Source organism: Entelurus aequoreus, linkage group LG04 (genome assembly GCF_033978785.1).
Source record: "Entelurus aequoreus isolate RoL-2023_Sb linkage group LG04, RoL_Eaeq_v1.1, whole genome shotgun sequence".
Taxonomy (NCBI): domain Eukaryota; kingdom Metazoa; phylum Chordata; class Actinopteri; order Syngnathiformes; family Syngnathidae; genus Entelurus; species Entelurus aequoreus.
Genome location: NC_084734.1, coordinates 9,973,526 through 9,989,508, shown reverse-complemented (window position 1 = coordinate 9,989,508; position 15,983 = coordinate 9,973,526). Strand labels below are relative to the sequence as shown.

The 15,983-nt window shown below is 37.0% G+C and overlaps 2 protein-coding genes across 4 annotated transcripts in view; both read right to left on the bottom strand.

Moving 5' to 3' along the window:
• Positions 1–1,888: 1,888 nt before the first annotated feature.
• tstd1 (thiosulfate sulfurtransferase like domain containing 1) lies at positions 1,889–12,069 on the bottom strand. 2 transcript variants are annotated; one of them, XM_062043416.1, is made up of 5 exons: positions 11,950–11,977; positions 9,817–9,906; positions 4,836–4,964; positions 4,574–4,736; positions 1,889–2,306 (listed from the first exon to the last, which is right to left on the bottom strand). In XM_062043416.1, exons 1-5 carry the CDS (start codon positions 11,960–11,962, stop codon positions 2,252–2,254), a joined length of 450 nt encoding a protein of 149 aa, XP_061899400.1. In that variant the 5' UTR covers positions 11,963–11,977; the 3' UTR covers positions 1,889–2,251. The 2 variants fall into 2 exon arrangements, with proteins under 2 accessions (XP_061899400.1, XP_061899401.1); XM_062043417.1 differs by lacking the exon at positions 9,817–9,906 and having other exon boundaries at positions 11,950–12,069.
• Positions 12,070–12,646: 577 nt separating this feature from the next.
• si:ch1073-303k11.2 (LRRN4 C-terminal-like protein) overlaps positions 12,647–15,983 on the bottom strand; it is a 32,300-nt gene continuing 28,963 nt past the window's right edge. For both annotated transcript variants that reach the window (XM_062044171.1, XM_062044169.1), the window contains one exon: positions 12,647–15,695. In XM_062044171.1, coding sequence (XP_061900155.1) covers positions 14,935–15,693 — 759 coding nt within the window. In that variant the 5' untranslated portion in view covers positions 15,694–15,695 and the 3' untranslated portion in view covers positions 12,647–14,934. The remainder of the gene's footprint in view (positions 15,696–15,983) is intronic.

Here is a 15,983-nt window from a genome sequence, read left to right as displayed (position 1 = left end):
CTGGACCTGGTTTTAAAAACCCTTTAAACCAGTGGTCCCCAGACTACGGCCCGCGGGCCGGATACGGCCCGCCAGCGTCCAAAATCGGGTCCGATTTTTTTATTTTTTATTTCTGTCTTTTCTTATCCACTTTGTACTGCTTGCTACTCACGGTGTCTCCTAGCTGCTCAGGCAAATCATATTGTCTAAAAATGCATTTTCTCATCGATAACATGACATCATCGCGCGCGCGGAAAGTGCGCTATATATATATATATATATATATATATATGTATATATATATATGTATATATATATGTATGTATATATATATATCAAATATATATATATATATATATATATATATATATATATATATATATATGTATGTATGTATGTATATATATATATAAAATATATATATATATATATATATATATATATATATATATATATATATGTATGTATGTATATATATATATAAAATATATATATATATATATATATATATATATATATATATATATATATATATATATATATATATATATCAAATATATATATATATATATATACATATATATATATATATATATCAAATATATACACTACCGTTCAAAAGTTTGGGGTCACATTGAAATGTCCTTATTTTTTTAAGGAAAAGCACTGTACTTTTCAATGAAGATAACTTTAAACTAGTCTTAACTTTAAAGAAATACACTCTATACATTGCTAATGTGGTAAATGACTATTCTAGCTGCAAATGTCTGGTTTTTGGTGCAATATCTACATAGGTGTATAGAGGCCCATTTCCAGCAACTATCACTCCAGTGTTCTAATGGTACAATGTGTTTGCTCATTGGCTCAGAAGGCTAATTGATGATTAGAAAACCCTGTGCAATCATGTTCACACATCTGAAAACAGTTTAGCTCGATACAGAAGCTACAAAACGGACCTTCCTTTGAGCAGATTGAGTTTCTGGAGCATCACATTTGTGGGGTCAATTAAACACTCAAAATGGCCAGATATATATATATATATATATATATATATATATATATATATATATATATATATATATATATATATATATATATATATATATATATATATATATATTTGATCTATATATATATACAGCCCGGCACCCGGCCAAATTGTTTTAACCCAATGCGGCCCCCGAGTCAAAAAGTTTGGGGACCCCTGCTTTAAATAAATCCAATTTCATTGACAACCTGGTCTGGTGAAGATCAAATAAAATAAGATAAATAAATAAAAAACATTTTCTTGGATAAAAAAAAGAAAGTAAAACAATATAAAAACAATTATGTAAAAAATAGTAATTAATGAAAATGTTAGTGGACCAGCGGCACATACAATCATGTGTCCCTTGCAGACTGTACTGTCCATGTTGTGGCAACCAGAATATTGGTAGCAGAAAGAAACCTTTTGTGTGAGTGGGTGTGGAGGTTTTTTGGGTTGATGCACTGGTTGAAAGTGTATCTTGTGTTTTTTTATGTTGATTTAATAATAAAAAAATAATTTTAAAAAGTTGAAAAACGTATTGGGGTGTTACCATTTAGTGGTCAATGGTACGGAATATGTACTGTACTGTTTCATATAATGTATTCTCTTCCTTGGCAATCTACTAGTAAAAGTTTCAATCGATCAATCAAAAAACCTGCAAATCAGATGGAAAATTAGAGGGAACATTGTTTGGAGGTATCCATAATACGCTGATAGGGAGAAGTTTTTACTTACACGATAAGTCGGATGTGTCTTTACCTCCGTGGCGGAGGCTCCGCCGAACCCTTGAGGCCGACTCACCGAACGACCCCTAGGGTTCCATCGAACCCAGGTTAAGAACCACTGCTTTACATATTAAGACTCAACAAAGATGAACAAATACAAGCAGGGAAACACCACATTTTATTTATTTAATTACAACAGGAAGTGGAGCTGAAAAACAGGATGGAATAAAAGAAAATCAAATAAATATTTTCCCTTGAATGTAGCATTCAAATGCTTTTAGAAAGGTGACTTATATATAAGCACTTATATATAAGTGACTTACGTATATATAACACTAGCAATCATTGAATGTGTATACATAACACTAGCAATCATTGAATGTGTATATATAACACTAGCAATCATGGAATGTGTATATATAACACTAGCAATCATTGAATGTATGTATGCACTGTATATATAAGTACTTATATATAAGTGACTTATATATAAGTTCTTATATATATGCTTATATATAAGTCACTGCCCTGCTTTCTGGGACCACTCCTTGTATCCGCCAGCGTAATTACGTGCACTGAAACACAGAAACACAACAGTTAGGATCACAGGGCTGAAAACTATACTCCTGTTTCACTGGCTACGTCACGCGCATACGTCATCATCCAAAGGCGTTTTCAACCGGAAGTTTAGCGGGAAATTTAAAATGTCACTTTATAAGTTAACCCGGCCGTATTGGCATGTGTTGCAATGTTAAGATTTCATCATTGATATATAAACTATCAGACTGCGTGGTCGCTAGTAGTGGCTTTCAGTAGGCCTTTAAAGGCCTACTGAAATGAATTTTTTTTATTTAAACGGGGATAGCAGATCTATTCTGTGTCATACTTGATCATTTCGCGATATTGCCATATTTTTGCTGAAAGGATTTAGTATAGAACAACGACGATAAAGATTGCAACTTTTGGTATCTGATAAAAAAAAAGGCTTGCCCCTACCGGAAGTAGCGTGACGTGGTCAGTTGAACATATACGCAAAGTTCCCTATTGTTTACAATGATGGCCGCATGAAGTGAGAGAGATTCGGACCGAGAAAGCGACAATTTCCCCATTAATTTGAGCGAGGATGAAAGATTTGTGGATGAGTAAAGTGCAAGTGAAGGACTAGTGGGGAGTTGAAGCTATTCAGATAGGGAAGATGCTGTGAGAGCCGGGGGTGACCTGATATTCAGCTGGGAATGACTACAACAGTAAATAAACACAAGACATATATATACTCTATTAGCCACAACACAACCAGGCTTATATTTAACATGCCACAAATTAATCCTGCATAAAAACACCTGCGTGTTTGTTACGCTAGCTCCTAGCTCCTCTGCTAGCTCCTAGCTCCATAGAACACGCCAATACAATTCAAACACCTGATCAACACACACAATCACTCAGCCCAAAAGACCGTTCACCTAACCCAAGGTTCATAAAGCTTATATATTTTTAAAAAGTTACGTACGTGACGCGCACGTACGGTACGGTACGTGTTATGCTAGCTCCTAGCTCCTATGCTAGCTCCTAGCTCCATAGAACACGCCAATACAATTCAAACACCTGATCAACACACACAATCACTCAGCCCAAAAGACCGTTCACCTAACCCAAGGTTAATAAAGCTTATATATTTTTAAAAAGTTACGTACGTGACGCGCACGTACGGTACGGTACGTGTTATGCTAGCTCCTAGCTCCTCTGCTAGCTCCTAGCTACATAGAACACGCCAATACAATTCAAACACCTGATCAACACACACAATCACTCAGCCCAAAAGACCGTTCACCTAACCCAAGGTTAATAAAGCTTATATATTTTTAAAAAGTTACGTACGTGACGCGCACGTACGGTACGGTACGTGTTATGCTAGCTCCTAGCTCCTCTGCTAGCTCCTAGCTACATAGAACACGCCAATACAATTCAAACACCTGATCAACACACACAATCACTCAGCCCAAAAGACCGTTCACCTAACCCAAGGTTCATAAAGCTTATATATTTTTAAAAAGTTACGTACATACGCAAAAAAAAGTTGCGCACATACGGTCAAGCGATCAAATGTTTAGAAGCCAAAGCTGCATACTCACAGTAGCACGTCTGCGTCTTTGTCATCCAAATCAAAGTAATCCGGGTAAGAGTCTGTGTTGTCCCAGTTCTCTACAGGCGTCTGTGTATCGAAGTCAAAAGTCCTCCTGGTTAGAGTCTCTGTTATCCGAGTTCTTCCATCTTGACTGCATCTTTCGGGAATGTAAACAAAGAAGCGCCGGCTGTGTACTGTTGTGGCTGACTACGTTCGAAAAATACGTCCATTTCGCACCGACAACTTTCTTCTTTGCTTGCTCAGCTTCCTTCTCCATAATGCAATGAACATGATTGAAACAGATTCACGAACACAGATGTCCAGAATACTGTGGAATTATGAAATGAAAACAGAGCTTTTTCGTATTGGCTTCAATGTGGAAGGCATAACCGTGTTCGCCGGTCTACGTCACACGCATACGTCATCCTCAGAGGCGTTTCGAACCGGAAGTTTAGCGGCAAATTTAAAATGTCACTTTATAAGTTAACCTGGCTGTATTGGCATGTGTTATAATGTTAAGATTTCATCATTGATATATAAACTATCAGACTGCGTGGTCGCTAGTAGTGGCTTTCAGTAGGCCTTTAAAGTGTTGCAAAGATGGTAGATGTTTCAATGCAATAGAGAATGAGTACCAACAATCTATTCTGCTTTTTGTGAAGTAGTAGGTACTGTATTATGTTTTCTCACAGTTTGCTATGAAAGTAGTAAGTGACTTACTTAACGTAGCCAAGTTCCACGGCTTTGCTTGTGGCCGTTGAGCCTCGCTTGCCCATCTGGCAGTGAAAGATCAGCTCTGAAGAGTCCAACGCCGGCTTGCTGACTCCATATTTACTCTTGAAGGCTTCTGCATCCATGGTGAAGGCTTCTCCTACCGTGTTGACTGTTCCACATAGGAGAACAATTCAAATGTTCAACTTGCAACTCAGCGTTCAATGCAAGTTTCCACACCCTCCACGTATGAGAGGAAAGGGCACCTTACCTGGGATATGAAGTGATCCAGGTATGTGTCCCTTATCCACTTCCTCCTTTGTACGGACATCAACCAGAAGTAAGCTTGGCCTTTTGTCCAAAAGTGCTCTGAGGTCATCATATGTGATGTCACTTGTAGCTGCATGGAAATAAGTCATGACTCTCATGGAGGCCTGAATTTAATGATGTCATTATAGTGGTACTTAATGAATATTTAGGTCTACTACACTACTGTATTTTAATGTTGTCATTATGGTGGTACTTAATGAATACTTAGGTCTACTACACTACTGTATTTAATGTTGTCATTATGGTGGTACTTAATGAATATTTAGGTCTACTACACTACTGTATTTAATGTTGTCATTATGGTGGTACTTAATGACTACTTAGGTCTACTACACTACTGTATTTAATGTTGTCATTATGGTGGTACTTAATGAATACTTAGGTCTACTACACTACTGTATTTAATGTTGTCATTATGGTAATACTTAATGAATACTTAGGTCTACTACACTACTGTATTTAATGATGTCATTATGGTGGTACTTAATGAATACTTAGGTCTACTACACTACTGTATTTAATGATGTCATTATGGTGGTACTTAATGAATACTTAGGTCTACTACACTACTGTATTTAATGTTGTCATTATGGTGGTACTTAATGAATACTTAGGTCTAGTACACTACTGTATTTAATGTTGTCATTATGGTAATACTTAATGAATACTTAGGTCTACTACACTACTGTATTTTAATGTTGTCATTATGGTGGTACTTAATGAATACTTAGGCCTACTACACTACTGTATTTAATGTTGTCATTATGGTGGTACTTAATGAATACTTAGGTCTACTACACTACTGTATTTAATGTTATTATGGTGATACTTAATGAATACTTAGGTCTACTACACTACTGTATTTAATGTTGTCATTATGGTGGTACTTAATGAATACTTAGGTCTACTACACTACTGTATTTAATGTTATTATGGTGATACTTAATGAATACTTAGGTCTACTACACTACTGTATTTAATGATGTCATTATGGTGGTACTTAATGAATACTTAGGTCTACTACACTACTGTATTTAATGATGTCATTATGGTGGTACTTAATGAATACTTAGGTCTACTACACTACTGTATTTTAATGTTGTCATTATGGTGGTACTTAATGAATACTTAGGTCTACTACACTACTGTATTTAATGTTGTCATTATGGTGGTACTTAATGAATACTTAGGTCTACTACACTACTGTATTTAATGTTGTCATTATGGTGGTACTTTATGAATACTTAGGTCTACTACACTACTGTATTTAATGTTGTCATTATGGTGGTACTTAATGAATACTTAGGTCTACTACACTACTGTATTTAATGTTGTCATCATGGTGGTACTTAATGAATACTTAGGTCTACTACACTACTGTATTTAATGTTGTCATTATGGTGGTACTTAATGAATACTTAGGTCTACTACACTACTGTATTTAATGTTGTCATTATGGTGGTACTTAATGAATACTTAGGTCTACTACACTACTGTATTTTAATGTTGTCATTATGGTGGTACTTAATGAATACTTAGGTCTACTACACTACTGTATTTAATGTTGTCATTATGGTGGTACTTAATGAATACTTAGGCCTACTACACTACTGTATTTAATGTTGTCATTATGGTGGTACTTAATGAATACTTAGGTCTACTACACTACTGTATTTAATGTTGTCATTATGGTGGTACTTAATGAATACTTGGGTCTACTACACTACTGTATTTAATGTTGTCATTATGGTGGTACTTAATGAATACTTAGGTCTACTACACTACTGTATTTAATGATGTCATTATGATGGTACTTAATGAATACTTAGGTCTACTACACTACTGTATTTAATGATGTCATTATGGTGATACTTAATGAATACTTAGGTCTACTACACTACTGTATTTAATGATGTCATTATGGTGGTACTTAATGAATACTTAGGTCTACTACACTACTGTATTTAATGATGTCATTATGGTGGTACTTAATGAATACTTAGGTCTACTACACTACTGTATTTAATGTTGTCATTATGGTGGTACTTAATGAATACTTAGGTCTACTACACTACTGTATTTAATGATGTCATTATGGTGGTACTTAATGAATACTTAGGTCTACTACACTACTGTATTTAATGTTGTCATTATGGTGGTACTTAATGAATACTTAGGTCTACTACACTACTGTATTTAATGTTGTCATTATGGTGGTACTTAATGAATACTTAGGTCTACTACACTACTGTATTTAATGTTGTCATTATGGTGGTACTTAATGAATACTTAGGTCTACTACACTACTGTATTTAATGATGTCATTATGGTGGTACTTAATGAATACTTAGGTCTACTACACTACTGTATTTAATGATGTCATTATGGTGGTACTTAATGAATACTTAGGTCTACTATACTACTGTATTTAATGTTGTCATTATGGTGGTACTTAATGAATACTTAGGTCTACTACACTACTGTATTTAATGTTGTCATTATGGTGGTACTTAATGAATACTTAGGTCTACTACACTACTGTATTTAATGATGTCATTACGGTTGTGTGTTGACATATGTAAACAAGTTGAGAAAGTCAGGTACGCTCACTCAGATTCCTTAAATGTGTGTTTTGCATGGGCACACCTCAAAACGTCGGCGGGTAGGCGGGTGGACGGAGACAAAGAGAGGGCCAATGAGCTAAACCAGTTCTTTAACAGGTTTGACGCAGTGGCTCCGACAAGCTTTTCAACCCATATTCAATTGAATGCACTACAAAGACAAGATATTTGATGTTCAAACTCATAAACTTTATTTTTTTTTTGCAAATAATAATGAACTTAGTATTTCATGGCTGCAACACGTGCCAAAGTAGTTGGGAAAGGGCATGTTCACCACTGTGTTACATGGCCTTTCCTTTTAACAACACTCAGTAAAGGTTTGGGAACTGAGGAGACACATTTTTGAAGCTTCTCAGGTGGAATTCTTTCCCATTCTTGCTTGATGTACAGCTTAAGTTGTTCAACAGTCCGGGGGTCTCCCTTGTGCTATTTTAGGCTTCATAATGCGCCACACATTTTCAATGGGAGACAGGTCTGGACTACAGGCAGGCCAGTCTAGTACCCGCACTCTTTTACTATGAAGCCATGTTGATGTAACACGTGGCTTGGCATTGTCTTGCTGAAATAAGCAGGGGCGTCCATGGTAACGTTGCTTGGATGGCAACATATGTTGCTCCAAAAGCTGTATGTACCTTTCAGCATTAATGGCGCCTTCACAGATGTGTAAGTTACCCATGTCTTGGGCACTAATACACCCCCATACCATCACACATGCTGGCTTTTACACTTTAAGCCTATAACAATCCGGATGGTTCTTTTCCTCTTTAGTCCGGAGGACACGACGTCCACAGTTTCCAAAAACAATTTGAAATGTGGACTCGTCAGACCACAGAACACTTTTCCACTTTGTATCAGTCCATCTTAGATGAGCTCAGGCCCAGCGAAGCCGACGGCGTTCCTGGGTGTTGTTGATAAACGGTTTTCGCCTCGCATAGGAGAGTTTTAACTTGCACTTACAAATGTAGCGACCAACTGTAGTTACTGACAGTGGGTTTCTCAAGTGTTCCTGAGCCCATGTGGTGATATCCTTTACACACTGAAGTCGCTTGTTGATGCAGTACAGCCTGAGGGATGGAAGATCACGAGCTTAGCTGCTTACGTGCAGTGATTTCTCCAGATTCTCTGAACCCTTTGATGATATTACGGAGCATAGAAGGTGAAATCCCTAAATTCCTTGCAATAGCTGGTTGAGAAAGGTTTTTCTTAAACTGTTCAACAATTTGCTCACGCATTTGTTGACAAAGTGGTGACCCTCGCCCCATCCTTGTTTGTGAATGACTGAGCATTTCATGGAATCTACTTTTATACCCAATCATGGCACCCACCTGTTCCCAATTTGCCTGTTCACCTGTGGGATGTTCCAAATAAGTGTTTGATGAGCATTCCTCAACTTTATCAGTATTTATTGCCACCTTTCCCAACTTCTTTGTCACGTGTTGCTGGCATCAAATTCTAAAGTTAATGATTATTTGCAAAAAAAAAATGTTTATGAGTTTGAACATCAAATATCTTGTCTTTTGTAGTGCATTCAACTGAATATGGGTTGAAAATTATTTGCAAATCATTGTATTCCGTTTATATTTACATCTAACACAATTTCCCAACTCATATGGAAACGGGGTTTGTATGTGTGTCAAAGTGTATTTACAATCAAGATCAGGGGTGCACACACTTTTTCTGCAGGCGAGCTACTTTTCAATTGATCAAGTCGTGGGGATCTACCTCATTCATATATATAATTTATATTTACTTATTTATGAAATATATGTTTTTGTTAACAAGTTAAAGGTGTTTAATGATAATGCAAGCATGTTCAACACATATAGTTAATATTGTTAACAAGTTAAAGGTGTTTAAAGATAATACAAGCATGTTTAACACATATAGTTAATATTGTTAACAAGTTAAAAGGCGTTTAAAGATAATGCAAGCATGTTTAACACATATAGTTAATATTGTTAACAAGTTAAAAGGCGTTTAAAGATAATGCAAGCATGTTTAACACATATAGTTAATATTGTTAACAAGTTAAAAGGCGTTTAAAGATAATGCAAGCATGTTTAACACATATAGTTAATATTGTTAACAAGTTAAAGGTGTTTAATGATAATGCAAGCATGTTTAACACATATAGTTAATATTGTTAACAAGTTAAAGGTGTTTAAAGATAATACAAGCATGTTTAACACATATAGGTAATATTGTTAACAAGTTAAAAGGCGTTTAAAGATAATGCAAGCATGTTTAACACATATAGATTCCTTTCTTTCATGAAGACAAGAATATAAGTTGGTGTATTACCTGATTGTGATGACTTGCATTGATAGGAATCAAACAGTGGTGCTGATAACGTCCGCATTTTCGAATGGAGGAGAAAAAAAGTCCTCCTTTCTGTCCAATACCACATAAAAGTGTTTGGTTTTTGGCATCTTATTTGTCCAGCTTCCATACTACTTTTTGTACACTTTACAAGAAATACATTGGCGGCAAACTCCGTAGCTTGCTAGCTTGTGCACGCCAGCTTTCTGAGACTCTTATTTTGTTAGCGCAGGCAGGATGAAGCAGCGCTTTTATTGTGCAACTGTGCAGTCTGTCTTTGGAGTTTTGACGACAGGTACGGCGCCAGAGTCTGTTGAAATAAAAACTGTTTCTCGCCTTCCTGTCGGTAATTTTTTCTTAATAATGAGCTGGCAGCAGCCAGCGTCATCTCAGAGGACCCTCGGGTGTCTTGAATGTCAATCAAGTGACCAAGGTGACGTCATAGTGAAGATTTATGATCGCTCATTTTTAGGACTATTTTTTTAATGCCTGGCTGGCGATCGACTGACACACCCTCCGCGATCGACCGGTAGCTGGCGATCGACGTAATGAGCAGCCCTGGTCTAGAGTAACGACGCTCATGCTAATCATTTCTATTAACTTGAAGGTTTACAGTGTTTCCCATAAACTGCCAAGATACCTGTGGCGGTGGGGGTGTGGCTATGGGCGTGGTCACCATGACATCATCGAGTAATTTGCATAATTTACTACAATGATATGATTTTCTCTAAAAAGGCTCAAAAAATGTATACTTACTAATTAATAATAACAGTTTTGTTTTAAACGTCCATCCATCCATCCATTTTACAATATAATTACAACACTTTATGTACATATTTATATACAGATTTGAACAATAAATTATTCACTGAAATATATTTATTAATTGTGGTTCTTACAAAAAATATATCTTATAAAATATAAAAGCTAAAATGTCTCTTAAAGCTCTGCCCCTTTAATTAGTGCATACTAAATAATTTAACTTTAGCCTACTACTACAACCATATTATTTACCAGCAACATAAAGTGAAACAGAGGCAGAGGTAACCTGCCACAGTCAGTAACAAATAAACAGAAAACAGTAGTGGTCAAATACAAATAAGGCAACAAAAGAAGTATCCTACACTTCTCTTTTGTAAAGTAAATCTGAACAGCCTATATGGGCATCTACATCAACTATATGATTTGCCTGAGAAGCTGGACAGGACAAAAAAAAAAAAAAACTTTTTATTTTTTTTATTTTTTATTTGTGGCGGACGTAATTCTTTGGTGGCGGGCCGCCACAAATAAATGAATGTGTGGGAAACACTGGGTTTATCATAAAAAGTAATAACATTGATCATGTTGCTGCTTGATGACACTTCGGACTTCAGGGTTTGCTATCGCGAGAAATTGCACACTTTTACATTTTGCAGAGTCATGACGCTCCTTCAATGGACAAATAAATAAAGTTTTTACATTTTGCAGAGTCATGACGCTCCTTCAATGGACAAATAAATAAAGTTTTTACATTTTGCAGAGTCATGACGCTCCTTCAATCGACAAATAAATAAAGTTTTTACATTTTGCAGAGTCATGACGCTCCTTCAATCGACAAATAAATAAAGTTTTTACATTTTGCAGAGTCATGACGCTCCTTCAATGGACAAATAAATAACGTTTTTACATTTTGCAGAGTCATGACACTCCTTCAATCGACAAATAAATAAAGTTTTTACATTTTGCAGTCATGACGCTCCTTCAATCAACAAATAAATAAAGTTTTTATATTTTGCAGTCATGACACTCCTTCAATCGACAAATAAATAAAGTTTTTACATTTTGCAGTCATGACGCTCCTTCAATCAACAAATAAATAAAGTTTTTATATTTTGCAGTCATGACGCTCCTTCAATCGACAAATAAATAAACAGTTTTTACATTTTGCCGAGTCATGATGCTCTTTCAACCGACAAATAAATAAACAATTCGTGGGACCGGAAATATAATATTAGCCCAAAGCTATTTACACTAATCCCAATCTGTTCATGTAAGATTTTTTGCTCTGTTATGAGAGAAGGCGTTTGTCAACATTCGTAAATGGTAAGAATGAAAGGGAGGTGTAACTTTACTCACTTGAAGCCGCCATGCTGGTGAATATTGTGAAGTCTACTTTTGTCTTCTTCTAGCATCAAATCAATGAGTGTCACTTCCTCATGACCGCGCTGATGCTGGAATATCATTGGAGCATACACCTAGAGAAGGCGTGGCTTATAGTGCTCACAGCCAATCACATCAACGTTCCGACAGCGGCGCATTGACTTCAAAATAAAAGCCAAAGGAAATGGTGCACATTGACTTCAAAATAGAAGCCAAAGGAAGGATGAGTGAGTCGCAGCAAAGCTAGAAAGTGCGAATATAGTCGGTGTGTGTTTTAGTCTTTTATAATTCATATAACTGGAATGGAAAACACTAAAACTGTACAGCCAGGACTTACCTCACTATATATAAATATGTTCAATGATGTTAGACATGGCACAGCCAGGATTTACCTCAATATATATTAAAATGTTCATGTGTATGCAGTGGTCCCCAACCACCGGGCCGTGGCCCGGTACCGGTCCGTGGATCGATTGGTACCGGGCCGCACAAGAAATAAAAAAATAAAAAAAATAATATATTTTTTTAATTTTTAATTTTATTTTGTTAAATCAACATAAAAAACACAAGATACACTTACAATAATAAAGAAAAAAAACTCCCTCCCCCATTTACATTTACATTCGCACAAAAGGGTTGTTTCTTTCTGTTATTAATATTTCTGGTTTTCTGGTTCCTACATTATATATCAATCATTATATACCAATATAGATCAATACAGTCTGCACACATGATTTAATTTTCTTATGACAAAAAATAAAAAAATTAAAAATAAAAATTAAAAAATAAATAATACCATACCCCCCCCCCCCGATCCGTGGGACAAATTTTCAAGTGTTGACCGGTCCGCAGTTACAAGAAGGTTGGGGACCACTGGATTATGGTATATGTGTGTATGGATTATGGTATATGTGTGTATGGATTATGGTATATGTGTGTATGGATTATGGTATTGGTGTGTATGGATTATGGTATGTGTGTGTATGGATTATGGTATATGTGTGTATGGATTATGGTATATGAGTTTATGGATTATGGTATATGTGTGTATGGATTATGGTATATGTGTGTATGGATTATGGTATATGTGTGTATGGATTATGGTATATGAGTACATGGATTATGGTATATGTGTGTATGGATTATGGTATATGAGTTTATGGATTATGGTATATGTGTGTATGGATTATGGTATATGTGTGTATGGATTATGGTATTGGTGTGTATGGATTATGGTATGTGTGTGTATGGATTATGGTATATGTGTGTATGGATTATGGTATACTGTAGATTGTTACATCTAGTCTTAGACTTAGATTGTCACATCTAGTGTTAGACTTAGATTGTTACATCTAGATTTAGACTTAGATTGGTCACATCTAGTGTTAGACCTAGATTGTTACATCGAGTCTTATATTTAGATTGATCACATCTAGTCTTAGACTTAGATTGGTCACATCTAGTGTTAGACTTAGATTGTTACATCAATACTTAGACTTAGATTGGTCACATCTAGTCTTAGACTTAGATTGTTATATCTAGACTTTGACTTAGATTGGTCACATTTTGTCTTAGACTTAGATTGTTACATCGAGTCTTATATTTAGATTGATCACATCTAGTCTTAGACTTAGATTGGTCACATCTAGTGTTAGACTTAGATTGTTACATCAATACTTAGACTTAGATTGGTCACATCTAGTCTTAGACTTAGATTGTTATATCTAGACTTTGACTTAGATTGGTCACATTTTGTCTTAGACTTAGATTGTTACATCTAGTCTTAGACTTAGATTGGTCACATCTAGTCTTAGATTTAGATTGGTCACATCTAGTCTTGGACTTAGATTGGTCACATCTAGTCTTAGACTTAGATTGGACACATTTAGTCTTAGACATAGATTGTTACATCGAGTCTTAGACTTAGATTGGTCACATCTAGTCTTAGATTTAGATTGGTCACATCTAGTCTTAGACTTAGATTGGTCACATCAAGTCATAGACTTAGATTGTTAAATCGAGTCTTGGATTTAGATTGGTCACATCTAGTCTTAGATTTAGATTGGTCACATTTAGTCTTAGGCTTAGATTGTTACATCTAGTCTTAGACTTAGATTGTTACATCTAGTCTTAGACTTAGATTGTTACATCTAGTCTTGGACTTAGATTGGTCACATCTATTCTTAGACTTAAGATTGGTCACATCTAGTCCAAGACTTAGATTGGTCACATCTAGTTGTGTTTCTCACTACCATAGGGTGAACCCATGGCCAGGCACACCCTCCTGGTTTTGGAGTATACATGTTTGGAGTTTTGGCACCAGCCACTGGACTAGATCTGACTATTCTAAGTCTATGATCATCAAGTGATGTAGTATAGTCAGATGAGAGGTGAAACATCTTCCAAGACCAACCAAGCAGTCCAGTTGTGATGATTGAATGCCCTGAGATGACTTTACTATGGGAAATAAATCTATAGATAGAACAAACTGTACCCACTTTTATTGATCCAAATAGGTTCATTTTATTATCAAAGTTTTATATCACAAAATATTTCCCAAAAACTTCTAGGAATCTACATTAGTCAATTTGCCCGCAAAAAACATGTAGTTGTAGCCCTATAAGATAGTCTAGTTCTTGACACCTCTCTATGGTAAATAACGTCTAATGGTGTATCTCACAGAGTCTCTTCCTTGCTTTATGAAGGGTTACCAAGTCCTTCTACTGGTGTATCTCACAGAGTCTCTTCCTTGCTGTATGAAGGGTTACCAAGTCCATCTACTGGTGTATCTCACAGAGTCTCTTCCTTGCTGTATGAAGGGTTACCAAGTCCATCTACTGGTGTATCTCACAGAGTCTCTTCCTTGCTGTAAGAAGGGTTACCAAGTCCATCTACTGGTGTATCTCACAGAGTCTCTTCCTTGCTGTATGAAGGGTTACCAAGTCCATCTACTGGTGTATCTCACAGAGTCTCTTCCTTGCTGTATGAAGGGTTACCAAGTCCATCGGCCGAGTCTCTCTTTGCCTTTTTGCTCTTCCAACATCTCCAGAAGATGATGGCCGAGATGAGGAGCAGAAGGGCGATTCCTCCACAAATGATGGCTGCCAACATGTTGAAGTCTGAAGACGGAGGATCAAACCGCTGGCAGGAGAACTGTGAGGGTGTGCTGTGTCCTGCTTTGTTCACCGCCTCCACACACACCTTTGTTCCTGCTTCCAGAAACCCCACAGGACTTTGTCGGGAAGCGTTGCCAAATTCCAGAACTTGTCCGTCTGTTCCTTCCACCACCACCTTGTACTGAGTCACCACAGAATAAGGAGAACACCACTGCACCTCCACCTTGCCCCGGTTGTCCCCCTCCCTGATTGGCACCAGGGCTTGGACTCGCGGCGCATGCGGGGGCGTGTCAGGCCCGCTGATGCCAGGACAGAGACAACCCCTGATGTCCGCCAGCTGGGCACAGGGCACCTGCTGCTCCAAGCAGGGGTTGAACGGGCAGAGCTCGCGCTGAAGGAAGTGAGTCCTGGTGGTAGCCAGAACCACGGGCGGAGCCCGGCTGGCCTGCTCGTCCTCATCGTAATAGTCCTCGTAATCGTCCGAACCCAAGTCCGTGATGAATGTGATCCGTGGACGCGTGATGGGAGGAAAAGTGGAAGCAGCGTCGGCGTGGAGGCGAGGCCAGCTCATCAGAACAAGGAGAAGCACATGTAGTGATGTCATGTCTGTGGAGGGACATATCAGGGTATAAATACCATAGGGACATGACCATCATCATCAGGCCTGGCCCTAACCAATCTGGCGCCCTCGGCAAGATTTTAGGTGGCGCCCCCCCCCCACAAACACATCGGCAGTGAAGTGCATATACTCACAAGAAACCGAAAAGCTTTGTCTTTGACCTTTTTTTTTACTTAAAGAAAGCAAATCAACATATTATATGAGAATGTTATGTTATGATTATCTTTAACCGAATCACAGCAGTGCTCAAATTAAAAAAACAGCATTCCCTCATG

Excerpts from the sequence above, each read along its gene's own strand:
- tstd1 (XM_062043416.1), bottom strand. Across the intron at positions 4,965-9,816 it reads ATGCAAGTCATCACAATCAG|CTACAAGTGACATCACATAT; the intron begins GTAATACACCAA and ends ATTTCCATGCAG. Across the intron at positions 2,307-4,573 it reads GTGGAACTTGGCTACGTTAA|TGCACGTAATTACGCTGGCG; the intron begins GTAAGTCACTTA and ends TCTGTGTTTCAG.